Genomic DNA, 23558 nt, shown 5'->3' with positions numbered 1-23558 from the left:
GTCTTCATTCCAGATCCATCCCGAATGTCATTTCTGTATGGCCTATGCCATCAAAACGCAAAGACGAACTCTTCCTACTCCGTCTTTGTAACTTACCTGCATTTCCTTATCCCGACCAGTGGCAAGGTTTTCTCCCCGAGGAAGACATTCAGACAGATCATGTTTCATACCCCAAATCCTTGTGGAAGTTCAGCCTTTGAAGATGAAGACTGGTCTTCCCCTCCAGCGCTGCTCTCGAGCAGAGCAGCCCACGGTAAACAGCAAAAGGGACCTCTGGCAGACACTGCTGCTGTCGGGGACTTGAACTTATTAAACCCATTAGCATCTTATCCCATTCATAACACCCACATAAGTTTTGTCACTGTCTTCCATTGTTTAGGTCTACACACGGATTTTCTGCAGTCTCACACTGTCATTACCATAGACCACAGGTAAACAGACAAATCTATCCTATCAAGTGGAACAGCATTTGTTAACTTTTTCCAGGTGCAGGTGACAGAATTGATCTTTTTGATAATAGAGGACCAACAAGTAAGATTCTACAAGGCACGATTTTTGCCAAGTTAATCTGGAGACACATTCCCGACCTCTGAGTTTCCTGGAGTTTTCTGGCAGTTTAATTCCTGTAGCAAAAGGAAGTAAAGGCTTGGGTAGAGATCACTGTCTTGACTCGTGGATAGGAAGAGATGCCAGGACAGATCTTCTATCAACAAATTCATCACACTCACTCCATGTGAGTCCAGGATGAGAGGTGTTTAAGCAGGATAGGTTTGGTTTTCTCTACTTATCTGCTTGCTAAGTTAATCCACTTACCTGGAATAAGTAGATCTTCTCTGGAGGAATATTTCATGCCATATTCATAGGGATGAAAATATAATGCCAATATCAGCAAAAAGAGCACCATTTTATTTTCAAATGTCTTAGAGCCACGCTAGGGTCTAAGTTAAGCTTGCTGTAAAATGTAGTAGGATGTTTTAAATCAGTAAACAGCTCTTAATGAGATGACAAGCACTGACGTCAAGGATGTCTATTAGTGTCCCTTTTCCTGTGGTCTGAACGCTTGTCTGCACAATTTCTACATCCACCAAGCAGCAGCTGGAATAAACGGTCCCACAACGATCTGAGCTTAGCTAGGGATAAAGGTATTTCTGTATGCAAAGAAACAGATAAAGAATCCAGGATAACCTAGACGTTGAAAGAGTTGTTTCTTGCTTACTCAAATCTAGTCCATGTGAAAGTCTCACATTCTGATGAAATCTAGCTACAACCTGAGCAGTAGTAGGGGAGTCGGTGGCATTGGCAAATCCTTAAGCATTGTAGCATTGCACTGCTATCACAGATGTACAACTAAATTGCCCTTTATAGCACCTGTATCTATAATGAGAAGCCACAAAGGTCATAAGAAAAAGCCAAGATGATCCTGCAAAAAGCACTCGAGTTAGTGGAAGGTTTAGTTTAGCTACTCCAACTTTGGTCAGACTCAGAGTATGCCCTATGCCTCTGACTAAGCAGCAAGATGTGAGGAGTGGTGATCCACATCAAGAAAAAAATCTGTACAGAAAAATCAGTAAAAGCTACTCACCTTTACACCCCGACAGCCCACCAAGTGTCCAGGTGTTACTTTGAGCCTCCTTCAACAGACAGGAAGGGGTGAAAGCCTAGTTAAACTTGCAAAAAAATAACCACGAGTTTCGACATCCCAAGTTCAGTTCATCCATCAGAGCTCACAGAGTGAATGCTGGATTCTTAGAAAAGCAAGTACACCCCAATAGCAGATACCAGCCAAAAGGTTCGTCTCCTGTCATTCCTCAGACAGTAGAGTGACAAATACACTTTTCCAGGCGTATTTGGAAAGCTCTAGTTCGATCCCCACTGAACTCAAAAGCATGAGTTCAGTTACACTTTGAGACAAGAATGGGAGAATCGACAAGAGGGAGAAAAGCAGCAGCTCCGGCAGAATCGCTGCCGTGACACAGGACGCTTCCAGCTTTACCAGCCCCGAGGTGGAAAGGGCCGCACGGCAGCTCCAGATCAGCCGGCTCAGGGCGACTGTCCCCGTCGACGGGGCAGCAGAGGGAAGAGCCCGTCCCCTCCTGAAGGGCAGGAAAGCACCGAGCTCACCTTGTCGGATTTGCCTTCCCGCGAAGCGGGTCCTTCACGCCTCTTTAAGGCAGTTTAGCGGTTAGGGCACGGCACAGAAAAGCCGAGGTCTGGTTTCAAAGCCCAGGTCTGGTTTCAAAGCCCTCCTGAGACCGAAAGCTTCCAAAACAGCCTCTCCCACCATTCAAGAGTGCCCTAATCACCGAGAGAGGAGGGACCGCCCGTACGGGACCTCCGCGGTCCTCCAGCGGGACGTTCCGCCCTGGGCGGTGCCGGCGGTGAGGCCGGTGAAGGGGGTGACCTGGTCACTCAGCGGCCGGAGCACACACCGCCGCGGGGTTTAGTCCCCGCTTCTTCTGCGCGTCACCTTCAGCAACCACCGAACATAGCGGGGGCAGGCTCAGAGAGCGGGGAACGGACACCAAACCCATCCCATTCCACCTCCGTCTTCAGGACGCTGGCAGACCTGCAGCCTCCCTCTCTGGGGAAGCCGCCGGCGACGTCCCTCGCCGTGGCCCCAACCGCTGCTGGCACCCAGGCTGTCACCCGGGCGGTGACAGGACCCGTCGCGGGGTCACACAAAAACCTTCCCGCGGGCGTCCTGCTGCCGGCCCCACGCCGCCCAGCTCTCCCCAGCGAGCCCAGCGCCTGCCTTAGCGAGCCCGGCTCCTGCGGCCTGGCGCCGCTCGCCCGGGGAGCGGCCCAGCTCCCGGCTCGGTCGGGCTCCCCCGCCACCACCCTCGGGAAGCGAATAGCGCTCCCGGTGGGAAAGCGCATTAAAAATAAAATAAAGAAAAAATAATAATAATAAAAAAAGCCACTTCCAAACTGCTCCCACGCCAGCTCGTCCGTCCCCGGGAGCGGCACGGAGCCGCTTCTCCACGCCGGCCTCCCGCCTCTTCCTCCCCGCCGCCGGAAGTCCCCGCCAGCCTTTCCGCCCGCCGGGCCCGGTTGCAGGCTCCAGCGGGGCGATAGCGACCAGGGGAGCGGACAGCGGCCACCCCCCGGGAGCCGGTCAGCGGGTGCTGTCGCCCCCAGCGGGTCTAGGCTGTCTCTCCCCCCCCCCCCCCCCCCCTTGAAGGGGGAAGGGACGGCTTTGCCCGCTCTCGGCCGCCGGTGGGGCAAGGCTGTGCAGAGCCGGCAAGGCCGCCGGAGCGGCGGCGACGGCGCTTGTTCTCTTTCTGCCTCTCTGTCCCGTCGCCGTAGGTTTTATCTTCAACTGGCCTTTAATTTAGGCAGGAGTTCCTCCGAGTGGGATTTATGGGAGCCCGGGTTTTCTCATGTGTTGTGTTTTAGGGGCACGGTGCCCGCGGGCTGCCCGATCATGGGTTCTTCCTCTACAGGAAGGCACGTCTGCTGGGACGGACCACCCCCCCACCACCCTCCGACGGCGGTCAGGGGGGATACCCTCCATCAATAAACATTTTGGCTATTCGTCCCGTGATGAGAGCTCATATGATAACCCCTCCACGCCCCCAGCCTTCCTCAATTAACATAACTGACATCTAGGCGTTCGCAGCACCCTGCGAGTCCCCATATTGCCGGGGGATAGCGGGTACCGACAGCCGGCGGTGGGCTGCAAGTTTGCTGCTGCCTTGCCCACCGCGCTGGCTTACAGCCAGCCCAGCCTTTCCCTTCAGGCTGGCCAGCGCTGGGAGGAGCTGGACTGGAAATCCTCGCCAGCTGCTCCGAGAACACACATCAGGCATCGTTAGAAGTGGAGGATAAAACGTGGAGAATAATATTTATGGGCAGCTATTAGCACTGACCGAGAGGAAAGGCGGGTAAAATCGGCTTCCCCGCCCGGGGGTGGGGACAGAAGGCAGCCCCTGGGAGCGGGGCTCTCCCTGGCTCAGGACACTAATTTCTGGAACGGCTCTCGAAAGTGAGGGCGAGTTCCCTGGCGGCTGGCCGAGCCTGTGAGGTTGGACAGATGATGCCCACGCTCGGCCTGAACCCCAGTTCTCTGCGCATCCGTGCGGGATCCTGTCCCGGGGGTGGGGGACCCCCCGTCTTGTCCCACCCTGGAAAAGCTGTGTGAACACCAGGCACCCCGGGAGCCCGGCTGGCCGATCCCATTGCTTTTCATTTGCTAAATTCATTCCCCAGACACCATTAGAGCTACCGCTCAGGAGCAGATGGTTCCCCTCCGTCCCGAGGTTCATCCCGGACAGATTGCATACAATTTATTAATAACCCAACAGATGCTCGGGCACTTTCCAGCTCAGATTATATTTCCTGATTGCTCAAATCCCGTCCCGGGGGAGCTGCTCATTTATCTGGCGCCGCTCCTCTTTGTGCCTTACCAGCACCGACCTGACAAGAAGGGAAAGGGTGAAGTTCGTGTCCTCCCCGCCCCGATCCTGCCTATAAGGGTCCGGGAGCAGAACTAGCTCTGATGCCAGCCTTAGTTTGGCCCTCCCAGCCCCCGTGTCCCGGAGAGAACCACCTCTGCGTGTTGCCGGGGCCGCCCCGCCCCCCGCGGGCACAGCAGGGACGAGCCGTCGGGGCCCTCCGGTGCCGCTCTCCGCGGCGGGGCTGGAAGCCGAGGAGCCCGTTAGCAGCCCGTCTCGCCGGTGCCTGGCAGAGAGCGACATGCCGGGACTCCTAGTAAAACAGCCCGAGTTGGGACTTACGCCCTTTACTTCCCAGGGTTATGCTAATTGGGTCGCGGAGAGTCAGGTTCCGCCCCCTGAGCTGCTGTCCGAACCGTGGGGATGGCTGTATCGAGGTGAAATTAAAACAACCCCATGAAGAAAAGCCATATTGCCCTCGACACGAACTCCCCCAGCCTTGGGCAGTACAGGCAGCGAGACAGGCAGAGCTGAGGGGCGGTGACCTCATCTCCCTCCCGGACACGGGGTCTTTAAGTGAGGAGGGGGGTGTACGGGGAGAAACTGCTTACGCCCTGTGAGACCCTTTCTGGAACTAGATAAGCTGCTCTGAGCTCCAGAAAAAGCTGTCACAGATCTTTCAGAAACGCTACGTTCAATTTTAATGTATAAAATGGGCTTTTCTTTGCTCTGTAGGGAGAAGCACAAAAGCAGCAGGTTGTTTATACTACTGAATAAACTAAATGCAGGTCTCTGAGGCATCTTATGCAAACCACTTACCTTGAAACACAACCTCACGGGAAAGTGAGCTATGGAGAGATGCATCATTAAAGTTTTACATCTCCAGAACAACATCCAAGTGGCTGGCTCAGCACCAGTTAACATTAGATATCACGGAAGGTAGGGGATGTGGTTGTAATTCGCAACGTAGAAGTTGCTTGTAAGGTATAAGTAGCAGTATATTTGGGGTTGAAGTTTAGTGGAGCATGATGGATTTCACTTTAAAGGCTGAGGGCTTAAATTAAGTCTTGGAGCTGAAGGTTAATCGTTAAAGTGAGAATTTGGAGGGAAAGTGCATTTGTTATCAGGATGCACACCATAGTGTATTTTTTAAATAAAAATAGGAAGCGTGGCAATCTTTTCTGCTCAGTGGCAGCTGGGCTCAGTAAAAGGCACTTCACTTTCTGTGAATGCAGGTGAGAGACACTCTCAGCAGTAACAGCAGAAGAATATTAAAGTCTGTTACATTTTTCATAGCTCCTGACATTTGCAATATAATTCCACTTCCTTGCTTTCACCATGCTCCCCATGCCCAACAGATTTAGTGCAAGGTTGAGTTTTCTTAATTTTAGCCTCTGTAAATAAAGTGAGAGACTTATGCAGCTGCAGGAAAAAGAATTCCTTCCTCCTTGCTCTACAGCAATGGGAAAGAACTGCATGAAATGATGCCAGCCACGCTTGCTGTGAAAAGAAGAATCAGGATGTAAAAGCTGGGGACGTTGTGTTAGGATGGCCAGTGAGCATGAGGTGAAGGGAGTTGTGGCCTATCAGACACCGAGCTTTTTGTGATTTCAGGTGGAAACCACCTAATATCTTGCACCCTGCTTACATAGCAATTTTCTTTCCTATCCATAGGTTCCACTAATACCACAGATTCCCTGAAATGTCCACCAGAAAGGGAATGGAGGGAAATTCCAATGCTGGTACAGGGTTCATGGTCAGATAGTGGCTATTTTATCCAGTTTTCAATGTTCTGCCTAACTTCCTTCTTTCTGTAACAACAGCTGCAAATATTATCCCATGGCAGAAATTCTCATAGGCTGTTAAATTAGACAAACCTCCCACCATAATTTTTTTCTTTCACTTTCCTTTCATCAGCTGCACACGTCCTGAATGCCATCTTCTTTTTTCTTTCACAGACCGCCCAAATACATATGTCCTCAATGAGTTTCCTAGACCAGGTCACAGAATAAATCAAAGAATGAGCAAAATGAGCAACAGCAACAAAAATATTTTCTGGCTTGATAAAAGTTCTTCAATCACTCACCACTTTGTGCCTCTGACAAATTGTCACCACAATGAGTAAATCTTCTTAAATAACATACACATTTTAAAGCTATGTATAATTATGCGATATATAGAATTATGTGATCTATTGATGTTTTGCTAATTTTTCAGTCCCAACCTCCTCATTGTTGAACTCAGAAAAGGGGAAATATGAGGCAAATCCAAAAGAACAAAAGTTGTAAAGTAGAACCTTGTAACAAAACAAACAAACAAACAAACAAAAGTCAGAAGGATTCACTTCCTTCATTTTTTCCTTTTTTTTTTCCCACCACAATTGCCTTGAGAGTGAAAGGATCAGCCATACTCTTCATCACTTGGAGAACAGACATCCCAATAAAGACAAAATGAAGTGTGCTCTGATGATCAGCCAGCATATACATGCAAAAGAGAACTTATTGGGGAACTTCAGCTCTCCCCAGAGCAAGGACATATGGAAACATTTGGGGAGGAGAGAAAGCGATGGCGAACCAGGGCTCATGGGGCAGCTATTCAAAGTAGGAAAAAAATTCATTACCTGCAGACTCTGCTTTTGCCTGTACAGATTTCTAAACAGGTACCAGCAGTGACAAGGGTGCAGTGTCGGGCCCTGGGAGTTGTCCTTGTACAGCCTGAGAGGAAGGCACAAGCCTCCCATCATACACGTTTTCTCTAAGATACAAATCTGGTACAAACCTCTGCCCACATTGAAGGCAGAAAGGGTTGAATTGTCATCACTGATTCCAGGGGCTTGGACAGTCTGGAAAACTGCTGGGACCAGCTGGTCCTCTTCCACTTCTTCTAGGTCACGCCACAGTCTTAGCTAAAACCTCTTCTCTTCTCAATGCTTTATATTCCCCAAACTTCCAAAGTTTAAGCTTAGGTGAATGATCCTGGGCATTGTCATGGAAAGACACTTACTTCTGTTCAAGCTGTACCAAAATTATAAGGTTGCCTGATGTTTGAGGTGGGAGGCCAAAAAGCCGGGGCAGTCAGCAGAGGCCAGCTGGTGTGCAACCGGTAGCAAGGCATGGTTAGTTCAGGGTACATCCAGGCTTTGTGAGGCTTCTGGAAAGCTTGGCTCCAAATGAGAGAAACAGAAACTGGTTTGCTTGATAGCTATGCAGAATATTGCACCGGGCTATGTGTTGTAAGCAAATGTGATGCAAATATGGAAATGTCCCAGTTGTCTCCTTTCTTGCTGTGGCCACAGTGACATGTCCGTTTCTTTTGGGTTAAGGAAAGGAAAAAGCTGTGATCACAGAATCACAGAATAGTTGTGTTTGGAAGAGGTCTCTGGACAACATCTCATCCACTCCCCTCTGCTCAAAGCAGATTGCCCAGGACTGAGTCCAATCAGTGTTTTTACTCTGCGTGTTGGTTTCAGCTTTCAGTGTTTGGAAGCTGAAAAAGTGGATTTGTTTGAAGAATTTTGCTTGGTTTGTTTTATTAGAGATACGTCTGTATCATTCTTGTTTTGGAGGTCTTTCTGTGCACATGAGCTTAAAAATGTTCTCTGCCTTTGTCAAGCCTGCTGTTCTCTACTCATCTGTAAGGCAACAACCAGCTGTATGCATGCCAAAAGATTTTACTGAAAAAAAACCCATAACGCAGCAAGCAATCCGGTTAAGCCAATGAATGACAGCACAGCAACCCCAACGTAGAAAACACTGAAAGCTGCATCTAGATTGATACTTAATTTGCCACCAAAATAAATAAATAAATCAAGCCTTAAGCACCATGACGTTCATCAGGGAGACAAAAGCTAGTGCACATTAGCAGCTTTCTCACTTGGAACTGAGGAAATAAAAAAAAAAGGCTAACTGAAGCCTGACTCACAGTCTCAGTCCTTGTAGCAAATCCAGATAACAAGGTCCACTATATTCTGCAAACTGCAGGATACCAGGGACTGCAAAATTCCATTAGCTATCCTGGTTAGATTTGCAGCATGGACACCTGTCCCTGGTCTCTATTTTTTTTGCTTTCCTCAACCTTTCGGTCTCTTTTGGGCAGAAGCACACTCAGCCCCACCCCACATGAAAACACCTGCTTATGAGAAAATCTGCTGTCTCTGGTTCCTGCCCAAGGCCTTAGTTTGGCCAAAGGTCTCACTAGAAAACTGTAGCTTGAGGGATTCTGCAGCTGCTTTATTTGTTCCCAAGGACATTGGGAAATGCTGTTCTCCCAATTTTTTGCTAATACAAACTCCTTGTCAGGCTTAGTCCACTGCCTTGTTTACCACTTCTTGGCTTTTCTACTCAATTCCAGAAAGAACCCAGACACAATCCTAATGAAAAGCTTGGCGTATAAAGGGAGAATTTATATTTCACTTCTTGCCTTTGCTATTGGTTTTACAAGTGATTGCTCATCAGAAACCAATTACCCCAGAAAGGCTTGGGTTTGGGTCCCTACTGATGTTAGCAGGATGAATAGCCTCATTTACAATCTCTCAACTGGAAAACAAAAAGTAATGATAATAATAAAAAAAAAAAGGTCTTTTCTAATTCTCTTTGCCTCTGTTGTAATTCACAAGAAAATTAAACTAATAACTCTCTCCATGAGCGTGTTATGCAGATGCCAGGAGTCAGCGATAAATGGATGAAACTATCCCAGGCAAAGTCCCAAGGGAAGGAACCTCTGAGCAGACAAATGTTATGCCTTGCAAAATTCAGAGCTTCTCCAGCAATGCAATCTATGCAGAGGGGTGTTTAATTTTTCTTTCTTCTTCCCCTCCCCCACCCCTCTTTTTCACTTGAATTCCACCTGCAGGTAGCAAAAATCTTCCACGATTTTTTGCTGGGGTCATTTCCTACTCCATCTCAATTTTCCATTTGCATATAGTGGTCCTCTGTGAAGAAAATTCTCCATGCCAACAGGATCAAGCTTTTCACAAGTGGGTCCCAGAGTGGTCTTCCCTCCTCATTCCTTCAGCAGACAGACTGTGCTTTACTAGCAAAAGGCTTGGGGGAAAACACAAGGGTCCCCATTGTGTTCCCAAGCTCTGTGCTGTGATTTGTCCCTGCAGCTCAGATCCATGTTTTTAATTTATTTTTTGTCTTTTTTAAGAAGATATAACATTACAACAAAGTCTGTAACTTGCCCCTGCTGGTCTCCAAGATAGGAGGAGCAGAAATTATCTTCTAACTCCTCCCCTGCAAGATTGGAAGTGTCTTGCTGGTCAGCCTTAATACCCCATGTAGATCCACTCTGTTTTTCGGACACCACAATGCTGAACACAAGGTGGCTCAGTAGACACAAGCACAGCGGATAGGATGGTTATGTCCCAGCTGGGTGCTGCTGGTGGTGTGCATCGTGTGGGTAACATGGAGGGGTCACAATTTCACTAAGGATTTGGCAGGTTGCAGCATGGGATCTTCACAGATTCATATGATGACTGAGACTGAAAGGGATGCCTGGAAGTGATTGGGTCAGCCTTCTGCTCAAAGCAGGGTCAGATTTGTTCCAACCTCACTAGGAAACTATAGCAGATATAAAACTTGAGCCAAAAGAGTGGCAGAAAAGAGGGCATGAGGGTGGACCCTGCAGCAACAGCAGGAGCAGACTGAAGTCTGTTCACATATCAAAGGAACATGACCATCACAGTGAGCACCATCTGATAGGTACTGCAGGAGTCAGATGGCTCATGTCATGTGGCACAACCAGCCAAGAGGACTCTTGGGGAACATGGGAAAAGGATTCAGCACCCCCCCCCCTCCCCCCCGGGTAGACATCCTTATGTACTGGGGCAGCTACCAGACTATTTTGCAGGGGGAAACTAAGAGGAAGAAAAAGTGTTTGCAAGGGGAAACAAAGAGGAAGAAAAGATGGTTCAGGTTTAGGATCTGATTTCAGGATTACATTCCTGATGTTTGGTCTTCTAGGGGAGACTCAAAGCAAATAGCAAATCTGTTCCTCTGGTCTCTGATAAAATGCCACTGACAGGTGCTGGGCACGTAGGGCTTTAACTCCAATTCTGGTAAATGATATTAAAGGAAGATCAAGGAGGAGACTGGGGACAAGAGGGATTCTGCAAGTGGGATTCAGCCCCAGTTCAAACTCCTTATATTTTGATACCTGGGTGGATACGTTCCATCTGTACTCAAGGGAGCTTTGGAGATTTAGTCAATCCAGACGGAATGACTGCAGAGCAAGAGCAGTCGTAAAGTGGGTGCAGAAGAGCAGCAGCTCTTTGACAGAAAAATTAAGCCTAGAGCCCTCAGCCCTCACCCTTGGCAGTATGAAAAAACTTTCTGTTAGTTAAAACACCAAGAAATATGGACATGGACATGAGGAGACTCATCAATCCAGCTAGGCTTCCCTGTGATGCTAGAATCTAAACTAACCTCTGAATTTCAGATAGACTTGGGCTCAAAAAATCCCTGTGTAGAGATCTGCATTATTGTTTGCACGACAATGAACTCCAGTGCTTTTTATGGGAAGATTTGGATATAGAAATTCAGTGACTCATTGCAATAGAACAGAACAAATTCAGACAGCTCATCTTTTCCCTGGGTTCACATAGCAATTTAACCCCAATTTTTCTATTTCACATGCAGCCTGCTATCACAGAGTCTCTGCATCCTGGCCTATCAGAAATGTTACTAATGCTCATAATAATATTCTTGATTGATGGTTGCTTTTCCTGCTTCTCCTTCTTTTGTATAAGTATGATTTATTTTCTGTTCAGGCAAAATGTATGATAAGATATTTCTGGAGCCATTTAATGATATTTTCGGTTGTAGACATTATTGAAATGAACGAATTTGATGTGAAGACCTTAGTGACCCTTCTGGGAATCTTCACTCTCTCTACATTTCTTCTGATGCATTTTTTTCACCTGTTGTTGCAGATATTCCTAGCAATGAATTAAAATAAGTATCTCATCACAAATGCCTGCAGATCCTCTGGATGTATTTCTGATGGTTGGCTGCACAAATGTTTTATTTTTCAATCCGTTTAACATGAACTTGTTTGCCCTGCTTCCTGGCATTGGAGAAACACTTTGAATTCTGAATGCTGAAATAAAAATCACTGCTATTGTTTAAAACATGCAAAAATGTATCATTTATTCAAATGTAAGATTTGTAAATCATTGAATTTCATGGGAGATGAATCATTAGTCAAAGTGCAGGCTGCACTAGAGGTCATATTTAATTTATTTTCAAAGCCTTCACTCATGCTTTTTTGTCCAGTATGTCATAAGTTATTCAATACACAAAGGTGTCTACTTATGTCTTACAATAATTAAGCTGATTAAGTCATATTATCACTAACAAGAAGCATTAATTCCACTTGAGTGAATGCTACAAACAGAGTCAGTGACATTTCTACCACTTAGACTGAAAACACATTATAGGCAAACTGGGGAGGCAAAAGCTTCACTTAGCCCAGGCGTGTTTCTTCCTCTGATTTCTGTGGAGGACTTGGCAACTAATGTTTTCAGAGTAGTAAAAAAAAGAAAAGGTGCAAAGGAACAGAGAAAATGAGCATGTGACAATCATGCAGAACATTTTTCAGTGTGGCAGAGGCTAAATTATTATGACAAAAGCTAAAGGATATTTATTTCTACAAAACACCTACTGAGATCAAGAAGGAAGCAGGAGGAGGGGATCTAGCCAAGAACAGCAGGCTATTCTGTAGGGTGAGTCTAGGGACATATTTAAGACACTGAGGCAATTTGAAAAGAAATCAGCGTGGACCTTGACCCAATCTTGGCTAAATTAAGGTGTGTTTGTTCCAGCATCACCTTCAAGTGAGAAGAGAGCACAGGAAAACAAAGCCCTAGCATCATTGGGCACTGTAATTAACCACCAAGTGCCACAGACTTCACTGTTAATTAACCACTGAGTGCCACAGACTTTGGGCTGAATCCAGAACCCTGCAAGGTCAATGCGCAGACTCCCACTGGTCCCCATGGATTTTAGTTCTGTCCTGCCGATACTGACCCCTCTGGGGAGCTGACACCACCTGCGTTCATGGCTCTACCCAGCCTAACCTGACCACATGCAGAGTGCTGCATCCCTGCTAAGGTTTCCTGTGGGCTTCATCGGCTGCTACTTGACTCCATGCATGGTGGACTGGAGTAGAGCTGAACACCAGCCTCTCTAGGTCCTTCTCTCTGGCTTCTTTTCTCTCTACCTCTGGATTAATTTTGTGTCTCTGGTATACACTTTCAAGTCATTACAGAGATGTAAGTAATGTTTCCATCCAAAGAGTCTAGTCAGCAATAGCAAGAGCACACAAAAAAACCCCAACTTGTGCTGGTGCCCAGCAGCGCTTTGTGCCTGTCCAGCATGGCCTGCAGCATTTTGCAGCCAACTGCACCACATGGCAGCTTTCCTGCTGTTGTAGAAGCAAATCTCAAGATGGCTGGCAGGTCCCTGAAAGCCAGATTTGCCTCTGGATCTCTGAGAGAGCTGGAATGTATGAGAGGAGCATATAGAGAGCATTCTGTTGAGTATGTCTCCAAAGCAGCTCTCATGCCCAGTGCATTACCAGACTACAGAAACCAGCTAATGCTCATGAACTGTGCAGGAGTGTAAGCACAGGAAGAGTTGTAAAAATAACTGGTTGTAGGGCACAGACCTTGCATTTTTAATGACACGCTGTCCCTGCGGGAGATCTTCAAAGGAGATCTCATCTATTAGATGGACGATTCTTACCAGGCATGCCCTTTGAAGAAGGGGTAGTAGTGTTGTTGAATTAGGTTTAAGCAAGTGCTCTCTCTCCTAAAGCAAGTCCCTTTTTATTGTCCTTTTTCTCACCATGTTGATGGAGAAGAAAGATTGAAACTGAGCTCTTGTCAGTGCAGGGTTTCCTTCAACTAACCAAAAGAAGATCCTCAGGGAATGTGGGGTGTTGGGTCCAGGGCTGGGCACTGCGTTGACCCTCAAATCCCTTTTGGAAGAGGCCTGACCCAAACATGCAAACCTGGGGATCAGCAAGAGGCGCAGACGTGTGTGTGTATCTGTCTCACCTCCTGGGCTGAGGACAGCCAGGAGTAATGGAGAGGAAAGGGAGGCAATTTACTGGGCGTCAGTTGAGCCTTAGTAGTAGGGGTTAAAAAATGCCAAGAAAATACACTGCAGAGTGACACACTGCGGGGACATGGCAAAAGCTGGCCACTTGATTGCTCACCCCCACGAAATTCCAAAGACAGGGATACAAAGTGTCACTTTCAAATGCCTATGGTTTGGTGGATCAATTTTGAGATCGATTTCTCTTTGGGAAGCCACACCTGGGAACCTGATGCAAAGCGCCAGCTCCATGCATTCCTGTAGATTCTGGATACCATGAAGCACATGCACTGGGTGCTTTTGCTGCGTGACCTAAAACACAGCTAACGGCTTGGCCCTGCTGCAGAGAGGATGTGGCTGAGCACCTCTGCTGAACTTGTGCTGCAGTCCTCTCCTCATGCCTGGCCAACACCACCTGAAAATGGCAGAGAAGATGTTGCAAGAGCTAATCCGGGAAAGGGAGATGCTTGCTGCCCCACAGGGAGTCAGGTCCATTTGATACTTTTTGTACTTCTTGAGGCTGTTATTACATTTATTGTATCACTTTACATAATTCTTTTGTTCTTTTGAAGCAGTGAAACAAGCTAATGCTGTACAGAGGTCTCAGGCAGTGGCTGTTTGGGATTCTTTTTTTAACCTTAATGCTCTGTAGAGACCATTGGAGAATGCATTCAGCAGCACAAAATCCTCCATCCTACCATCTGAATGGGACAGGGAATATTTCATCTATTCACAGTTCAGGCAGATGTGAGCAGGGACTGAAGTCACCAGAAGCAGCGAGGTCCCTTTCATGTCCAAAGCACTGTCCTCCTGGGTCCCTGACTCCCATGGGGTCCCTTTGAGTGTTCCCTGCCCCCCCCCCGCCCTTTCACTAAAGAGCATGTTACCCACATGTAGGCAAGGACTTTCCTGGGTTAATCCCAAAAGCCACATTGCAGCCTCTTCAAGCCAGTCACTGAGCATGTGGGGGGGTAAGAGAAGGACAGCCAGGGCATGGCCATCTCAGGACTTCATCCAGAAAAGAACTGCTTCCCACATCAAGTCAAGAGTCATCCCACCAGCAGATACAGGCTTGCCTGTTCCCAGGCAGTTGGTCCCTACACCTGGCACACATCCAGGTTATCTCTGTGACTCCCAAGGCAAGCTGGTGGGTGGCGAGCATCCAGGGGAAAGCTTAAATGAACCATAGAAAGCAATGCACGATAACAGCAATAAACCATTACTGCCAGATCGAGCCCCTCTCCCCAGCAGTTCAAAGCCCTTTATGTCCATGCCTTGGTGCAAATCCCTTCAGAATCTCTCCCCAAGCTGGAGCATGGAGCAAGGATCTGTGTGACAATCTCCAGCACATGGCTCCTCCTGGCCATGACCCCAAAGTGCTCCTGAGTCCAGGGAAGGATGGAAGGGGACCCTGAGTCCCCAGCATGCAGGTGAAGTGAATAAAATGAGCTCTCCTGGGCTGCTCCAGCAACTAAGGAGGCCAGAGGGACACATGAGTCTCCTGGAGTTGAGAGCTCTGCTCCAAGAGCTGAGCAGCAATTCCTGCTGTCATGTGCAGCTCAGGGACAGCCAGGAGCCAGAGTGAGCTATTAAAATACAATTTATTGGTACAAATCAGACATTGTGAAACAAACTTGCTTTAGAAAGAGCTGTCATGTTCTGCACAGATGGATTGGAAATGAACTGTCCCGTGACAGAAGCGATTGGCAATGGTGGCAGACAGACCGGGTGGACAGGTGTAGGGTGAGCAGGGCAGGGGAGAGACTGTTCCAGGGCTGAAGTCCTGCCCTTGAGGGCTCCTGGGAGCCAGCTAGAAGTCCTCAAAGAGAAGCAGGGCACAGTGGGAGATGTCTGTCTTATGCAGGTGGGGCCCCCAGTGCAGGGGTTCCCTCAGGCATTCAGGACTTGGGGAAAACAGAGAATTCGTGTGAGGGCAGGGGGAGGAGGGAAAAGGACTGTCACCTGTGTTGGGGCCCCTCCAATGGCTGGAAACTGTCTTTCATTCAGATGATGTTGCCTTGGGCTACAGAGTTAGCCAGAAGGGCCTCACCTTGTGCATCTCTCAGCTGCTTAAGCTAACAGCTCTTCTGGCCATCCAATCTGTATGTGCTCCAGCCCATGCTGCTCCCAAAGCAAAGACCAGCTGTGTCCTAGACCCGGGCTGTGTCCTGGACTTAGGGTCTCCAGCCCTGCAAGTTTTGGGTCAGGGTTTGAAGGGAAGCACCCATAATGGCTGGGTTTTACACTCACTTCCTGGAGAAGACAGACACCACCAGCTGCTCTAGACATGCAACACAACCCACTGGATCTCAGGGGCAGAGCAATGGTCACTGCCCCACTATGCAGGGTCAGGTTTGACTGAACCAGACTTGGTCTGCATACATTTTCCATGCCTACTGGGACAGAAATACAGGCATGCAGCTCAGTACATTCACACAGCCAGACAAGACAAAGAAGTGACAATGTTTACAGAGATGGATGGTCCCTAAGGGGACATGGGAATGGGTAAACTCAAGGCAGATTTGCTTAAATCTGGTCATATGGACCCCCAAGAGCACCTGCTGTCAACACAGCTCTGCAGGATAAGATGGGAGAAATGCCCCCTCCCCCCTTCCCCTGCCCATCCCTATCACTTTTCAGTCTCTTGCTCCTTAAATCCTTTCCCCACACTCTGGTAAACCACTATACCAGCAGCCCTGCAAAGTCGAGTGATCCATACAGCAAGCTGTGTGCTGCTGGTGGACCTAGCACCTGAAATAATACAAGTGATTCCCAGGGCCTTGGGCAGAGCCATCCAGGCCCAGCACTGGTCACTATTTCAGGTCGTTGTTGATAACCACACTGTCATGCATGTCACAATAAGTTGTCATCTTCTTCCTCTTGCCAAAGGTGGAGAAGCTGTTCTTGTTCTCCCGGCCCAGGAAGAGGGGCCCATCTTTGCTGGAAAGCAGAGTGGGGGTGCCGGGGATGTAGACATTGTGCTGATAATCCAGGGCTGGGATGTGCCCTGGGTACAAGGGGCTGTACTGTGGTGTCCAGATGCTGTTGGTGCCTGCTGAAGCCTTCTGAAACTCTGGAGGAAAGATGAGTGTGAGACTGGCTCAGGGGATGTCATACCCATAGTTCAGTGGAACAGTAACATCCATGTCCCAGGGTGTAAGCCCGTGGCCATGTGTCACCAACCTTCCTTCTGGAGCCTGGATGCTCCTTCCATCCCACAAAATTCTGCCACTTCTAGGAACAGGGATGTGTCCCCCCCACTGCACCTTCACCAAGCAACAAGAGGGTCTGGTCTTCCCAGCCCAGCAACCCAATACTAACCAGAGACAGGGGTCACCAGTGTGCACAGCCTCTCGTGCTCCTTCTGGAGGGCCCTGCGGATTTCCCCCACATCCTCCAGGCTCTGGGAGCTAAAGAGAAGAGATCAATTCAAAGCTGCGTTGGAGATAACCTCCCCATCCCCACATCCCCCTTCCACCTGCTCCTTCTGTTCCCACAGTGCCAGATTTAGTACCTCTTCAGGGCAGGTCGTTGCGTGCTTGGAGGCACCCAGTCTGTGTTGGGCTGCTTGATCTGGAAAACACAGGGAAAGGCAAGGCTGGTTATCGGGACCCTCTGTTAATCAGCCCTGGCACCCTCTGTTAATCAGCCCAGCCCTGCTAGCACCAGGCTTCAGTAGCCAGGGATGCAGGACTCCATCTCCTTCCTTGCGGAGAAGCAAGCAGCACATTCCCATTTTAGGGAAACTGAGGCAGTGTTGAACCAGCCTGTTCCCTTCTGGACCTTTCCTACCTTCCTGAGACATCGGAGTTGTCTGGGGCTTGCTTTCTGTCTCTGAGAGCTTAATTGCCAAAGTTTGTCCTTCTGGGGAGAAAGAGGAGCTTTTCCTATTTCTGTTAATTTTAAAAAGCCTTTTTTGCCAATGTGATGGTAACTTAGCCCAGGTCTCAGACACCAGAGGGTGAGAGGTGCAGAAGTTTTCTGCATACTCAATGTTGCAGGGGGCTTGCAAACAACTAGGGGAAAATCCCATTAACGTATTAGAGAAGTGAGTCCAGTGGTGCAAGGACACATGCAGGGAGAGCCTCTTGGCAGCGACTCTTGGACTCTCCTTGGAAAGGCTGTTTTATTAAAAGAAGTCAAATGTAAGTGGATTAGACGCCTCATCACTCTCCATCCTTGTAATCGTGTTTCAGAAAGAGTCTTTCATTGGGAAAATTAGACGTTCCTTATTTCAATACCTAACAAATATTGACATCAAAATCCCACCCCAAATACTCCGCTCCCTCCCCTGCGGTGCAGCCCAGTGTGGCACAGCAGCCAGGCCTGGGTGCCAGAACTGGGGGCATGAGCAATGCTGGCAGGGCTGGGACCAGCCCCAGGTGCAGTAGCAGGACACTGCGGACCCCCGCCAGCAGAGGGAAAGCAGAGCTGCAGTGATGCTCAGGCTGTCCCAGTGTGAATTGTTCACCCACATGAAGGAGATGCCACCCCCACCATCCCACCCCTCTGGGGCACCGGAGCACCCCCTTTCATGGGTGCAAAAAGGTGGCAGGAAGGGATTTCCTCTGCCTCAGCTGAGCCTGACACTCCCCCGGTAATTAGATCGGTGGAGAGTTTCCCGCTGCCTGACGGCTCCTAATTCCTGCACTGATCAAAGGCACCCGTTAGTCTCTGGGAAAAGCCATGACTGGTTTCTCTCACGGCAGAGGCTGACGGAGGGGGCAGGGGGGACCTGTGGAGCGACGGTAAGCACTACTGGGCACGGTGTTACCTGCTTGGAGACCTGGAGATGCTGTCCCAGCCGGGACAGCTTCCCGGGATCATTCTCGTTATTCCTGGGGGGGCTGCAGGGTTTGAGGAACATGAAGTCACTCTGGGCAGACTCAGGACCAAGGCAGACCTTATAGCAGTAGCCTGGGGGGCCGCCCCCAGGTACATCGAGGCAGGTGGCAGCTGTGGTCCCTGCGGGGGGCTGCACCATCAGGTTGGATGTCTTCAGGCCATCAGAGGAGGGTCTGGACCCAGGGCAGCAGTGGCAGCAGGGTGGTGAGCAGCTGTCACCCTGGCAGGAGCGCTGCTCTCTGCGGCACCGAATGGCTGTGAGGATGAGGATGGCGAGGAGGAAGGTGAAGGAGATGGACCCCAGGGAAACAAGGAGGTAGAGGGTGAGTGGGGAGGATGAGGAGGCCTCTGGGGGGAGGCTGAACTCGCTGAAGTCAGAGAGAGTCTGAGGCATGGTCTCCACCACCGAAAGGAGGAGAGACACGGTGGCAGAGAGGGCTGGCTGCCCACCGTCCCGCACTTGCACCACTAGCCGCTGCTGGGTTGCATCCTGCTCCAGAAACGAGCGGAGGGTGCGCAGCTCGCCCGTGTCTGGTGCCACACTGAAGAGGGTGAAGTCAGTGGCCTGGAGGAGCTGGTAGGAGAGACGGGAGTTCAGCCCTGCATCCGCATCCACCGCTGACACTGTGCCCACGAGGTAGCCAGGCCTGGCTGATCGCGGCACCAGCTCGGTGGCCACGGAGCCGTTGCGGGGCATGGGGGAAACAATGACTGGAGCATTGTCATTCTGGTCCAGCACAAAGATGTGGACAGTGACATTGGCGCTGAGTGGTGGGAAACCCGCATCCTGTGCTTGTACCTCGATCTGGAAGCTGCGGATTTGTTCATAATCGAGGGAGCGCAGGGCATACATGTGCCCACTGTCCGAGTTGATAGACACATAGGTGCCCACAGGCATGCCATGGATGTGCCCATCAGCAATGGAGTAGGACAGGTAGGCGTTTTGTTGGCAGTCGGGGTCCAATGCACTGACGGAGCAGATGGAGGCACCTGGTGCATTGTTCTCCATCACGTAGACGCTGTAGGAGGGCTGGAGGAAGTGTGGGGCATTGTCGTTCACATCGGACACCGGGACAGTGAGGGTGCTGTGGGTCAGCAGGGCAGGGGAGCCCATGTCCCGTGCTGTGATGCTTACGTTGTACTCAGGCACAACCTCCCGGTCCAGCGCTTGCGTGGTGACCAGCGTGTAGTAGTTGCGGAAGGAGGAGCGGAGCTCGAAGGGTACATCGGGGCCAACCTCGCAGCTTACACGCCCGTTGTCCCCAGAGTCCCGGTCCAGAACACTGATGACAGCGATGACGGTGCCTGGTGGGGCATCCTCCAGCACAGGCGTAGATACAGAGGTGAGGGTCACCTCTGGCGCGTTGTCATTCACATCGAGGAGGTGCACAAGCACCCGGCAGTGCACTGCCACAGCCGAGGGTCCACGGTCCTTGGCTTGCACATAGAGCTCGTGGAGGCTTGCCCGCTCATAGTCCAGGGAGCCCTTCAGCAGCACCTGCCCACTCCGGGGCTCTATGTGGAAGAGCTCCCGGACATGCGGTGGTGCATGCCCACTGAAGGAGTACTCGATCTCCCCGTTGGGGCCCTCATCCAGGTCAGTGGCATTGAGCTGGATGACCAGGGTGCCAGCAGGGGCATCCTCAGGAAGGCTCACTCCATACGAGGGCTGGTCAAAGGCAGGCACATTGTCATTTGCATCCAGCACAGTGACGAGGATATGAGCTGTGCCTGAGCGCTCAGGGACACCGCCGTCAAGAGCAGTGAGCAGCACTCGGTGCACACGTTGCTGCTCGCGGTCGAGGGCGCGCTCCAGCACCAGCTCTGCAAACTTGCTGGTGTCACTGCGCGTCTGCACCTCGAGTGAAAAGAAACCGTTGGGGCTGAGCCGGTAGGTGTGCACCGAGTTGGTACCCACGTCAGGATCCTGGGCGCTCTCCAGTGGGAAGCGGGCACCGAGCACGGCCGACTCGGCCACCTCCAGCACATACTCTTGCCAGGGGAAGGTGGGCGCGTGGTCATTGATGTCTAGTACCTCCACCTCGACGCGGTAGAGCTCCAGCGGGCTCTCGACGAGGAGCTGCAGGTGGAGCAGGCAGGTTCCCCTGGCTTCACACACCTCCTCCCGGTCAATCCGCTCATTCACGAAGAGGATCCCGTTCTCCAGGTTCACCTCCAGGTGCTGCCTGGCCCCGGCCCGCGACACGATGCGGAACCGCCGTGCTGACAGGGTGGACACGTCCAGCCCCAGGTCCTCGCCCAGATTGGCCACGAAGGCTCCATGCTCCAGCTCCTCCGGCACGGCGTAGCGCAGCTGCCCGCTCGCCGGGCGCGGTGCCGGGGCCCCGGCCAGCAGGAGGAAGAGGAGGGAGCAGAGGAAGAGCTGCCCCCACGGCCCGGAGCCTGGCCCGGTCCCCATGGCCCCGCAGCCCTCCCGGGGACGCGGGGTCCCACCCGCGCCGCCGGGTCCCCCCTCACCTTTGCTCATCCCTTGCACTTCCAAAGAGTTTCGGGCTCCCGGGGGCGGCGGGGGAGGGCCCTGCCCGGAGCTGGGGGGCCGAGCCGCAGCCACCGGCGGCCGCTTAACCCTTTCCCTGCTGGCCCCGGGAAGAGGACGCAGTCCGGGCCCCGGTGCCACACCAGAATCGGTCTACTGGAGCCGGCCGCACCTGGGAAGGTGGCTAGCCCCGGGCTAGCCCCGCCGTTAACGGCGGCGGGAGCTCCAGCGAGACCGATCGCTGCCCGGGGCACCGGTATTACCCCGCAGATGCTGCGTTCGTCCCCGCGGTAGATTAAGAGGAGCCCGGATCGCGGCGGCTGCCAAATCCCCCGGCCGCGTCCCCCGCCGTGCCGGTCCTAACCTTTACCAGATGGTTAAGCCCCTCCAGACTTGATTACATTTCCCTGCACACCGTTTTCCTTGTAATGCGGAGTTTTTAATTACCGGAGCAGGGGGGATTACAGCCCTGGATAATGCTGAGCCCATCCGTGCGGAGGCACAGAGAGAGCCCCCACCCCCCGCTCCTTCCTCGCCTGCTCCCACCCCCGACACCCCGCCTGCCCGCAGCCCCGCGCCCCTAATCCCGGTCCCCCGCCGGGCACGCCAGCGTCAGCCCCCTCGGGCTCTCGGGGCACGATCCCGCCGGACACCCCAGGACCGGTCCCCCCACCCCTACGCCCCCACCCTGACGGCTGCTCCCCCCCCCGCGGGCACAAACTTTCCGCCCCCCGCAGAAGGCGAGGGGGAGGAGGGCGCGGACCGAACCTCGGGTCCCCCACCGGTCCCCGGAGGGCGACAGACGGAGCCCTCTGCGACCCCCCCGCTCCCTCCTCCCCGCTCCCCTCCCCGGTACCGATCACGGTCCCTCCGCTGGCCGATCCGTTCTCCCCGCAGACCGGGCTCCAGCCGCCGCCGCGCCCGGGCAGCTCCGCCCGTCGCCTCCCACCGGCGCCGTCCCCGGGGGCGCTCGGTAACGGGACGGGGCGGCCGCCCCCCCCCCCCCCCCCCCTCCCCGCGGCTACTTAGGGTGCGGATAATCCCCTAACGATCTAGTTAAGGGCTCGGCGGGGCTCGGAGCGGCTTTAGCCGTGCGGTGATATCTCACCGCCTTTGTCTCTGCCTCCCGGTCCCCGGTGGGAAGGGAACCGCCGGCCCCAACCGCCCCCCCCCCCTCCCCGCTCCCCACGGGGACACGCGTGGGAGGCAGGATCCAGAGGCGGCCGGGAGACCGGAGGAAGCAGGAGGCGGAGGGGCTGGAGGGGTTTGTCGGGCAGCGGAAAGGGGATTTGGTCCCTGGGAGGGCAGCCCGACCCACGCGGGACGTGCCGCGCTCGTGGGGCCGCCGGTTGGGGAGAGGGGCGGGCAGGGGCTGGGTGGAGGCCGGGGCGGGGAGCAGGTGGAAAGAGGGGGGCGGCTGGGTCACGCGTGGCCTCGGGCCGCTCACGGGTGGAATCGGGACGGCAGCCGGTAAGCGAAGCCCAGGATGCATCGGAAGCGCCGATCACGACCGCCCCGGACCCCGCACCATCTCCCACGCCAGGGCCACCCCTGGCGTCGTCGCTGCCACCCCCCCGACCCGATCTGTTTCTTTTCTCATCCCCCTCCCCCCTCCCCAATCCCCGATCTGTGCCCCCCCTCCCCACCCTGTATCACCGCCCAGCCCTGGGACCCCGGAGGTGGGATGGTTGGGGTAGGGCTGCTCCGGGACCCCCCGAGGGCGGCTCAGGCCAGAGGGGGATGGGGGGGGACGACACTGGACACAGAGATTTTCGGGGGTCTCGTTTCCCTCCCTCCAGTGCGTTCTGGGAAATCCTCGGAGCATCTCTCGCCCTTTTGTTTGATTCAGATTAAAATATCCATTCCCCTCCTCCCAAAAGTGCAACCCGTTCCCGGCAGGATCCGTGCCCCCCCGGCCCCCTGCCCGGTCCTGCCTGCCCGTTTTCGGCTCGGCTCAGCTCAGCAATGCCCCCCCGCCCCGCAGCTCTCCATCCTCGCTTCCTTGGGGGGGATCTGTCCATCCCCCACCCCCTTGCTTCCCTCCCCTAAGGGAGGTCATGGAATAGTCTCATTGTGTTTCTTTTCCTCACCTCCCCAAACCTTGCGGTCCCTTCCTGCCCCCCCGCAGCCCCCACGAGTCCAGGCGACCAAGGTCAAAAGTGGGGGGCTTCAGAGAGGGTACAGGCTTGTTCCGAGGATCCCTTTCCTGAAGGAAACGGTACAGGCTGGGGGTGCTGCAGAGGGTTGGGAATCCAAAAAAGAGCCTTGTTTGGGGGGGCACACCAGAGGAGGCTGAACAGCAGGATGGGGGAGATGGCATGGGGACAGTCCAGCACCCCAGCTAACACCCCACTTCATGTCCTGTAGATATTAAGTCCCCTCTTGTGATGCAGGGGAGTGTTCAGCTGCCAGCCCTGTTCTCTTGGGGTAAGGAATCAGGACGCAGCTAGAAGCTTGTTTTTGGAAGATGCTGGAAGCTAGAAGAAAGCAGGGGGTCTCTCTGAGATGTCTTGGCACGGGCGGGTGGGTGGCCGGTTGCCGCAGGTCAGCACTGATGTGCCTTGGCAAGGCCAGCCGGAGAGATCAGGGTGGGATGTAGTGGGAGATGCCACAGGCTGAGCCGCCTTGGAAAAGCCATGCAGAGAGCAAAGGGTTGGGGGACTGTCACCCAGCTGCCTGCAGGCACCAAACCTTGCCCAGCCACCACCGTCACTCTGTTTTCCT

The 23558-nt window shown here is 52.5% G+C and overlaps 2 protein-coding genes across 2 annotated transcripts in view; one reads left to right on the top strand and one right to left on the bottom strand.

Annotated features, from left to right (window-relative positions):
• The window catches only part of LOC126051056 (histidine--tRNA ligase, cytoplasmic), an 86374-nt gene that overhangs the window by 24126 nt on the left and 38690 nt on the right, over positions 1 to 23558 (top strand). The gene's annotated exons all lie outside the window — the stretch shown is intronic.
• LOC126051049 (protocadherin beta-16-like) lies at positions 15081 to 21329 on the bottom strand. Its single transcript, XM_049829719.1, has 4 exons — positions 18267 to 21329; positions 17007 to 17065; positions 16814 to 16902; positions 15081 to 16565 (listed from the first exon to the last, which is right to left on the bottom strand). The coding sequence occupies exons 1-4, from the start codon at positions 20823 to 20825 to the stop codon at positions 16306 to 16308; spliced, it is 2967 nt and encodes a 988-aa protein (XP_049685676.1). The 5' UTR covers positions 20826 to 21329; the 3' UTR covers positions 15081 to 16305.

This window comes from Accipiter gentilis, chromosome 26 (assembly GCF_929443795.1).
Source record: "Accipiter gentilis chromosome 26, bAccGen1.1, whole genome shotgun sequence".
Classification (NCBI taxonomy): domain Eukaryota; kingdom Metazoa; phylum Chordata; class Aves; order Accipitriformes; family Accipitridae; genus Astur; species Astur gentilis.
The sequence above is the reverse complement of the archived record's forward strand: the minus strand, read 5'-3'. Positions and strand labels throughout refer to the sequence as shown.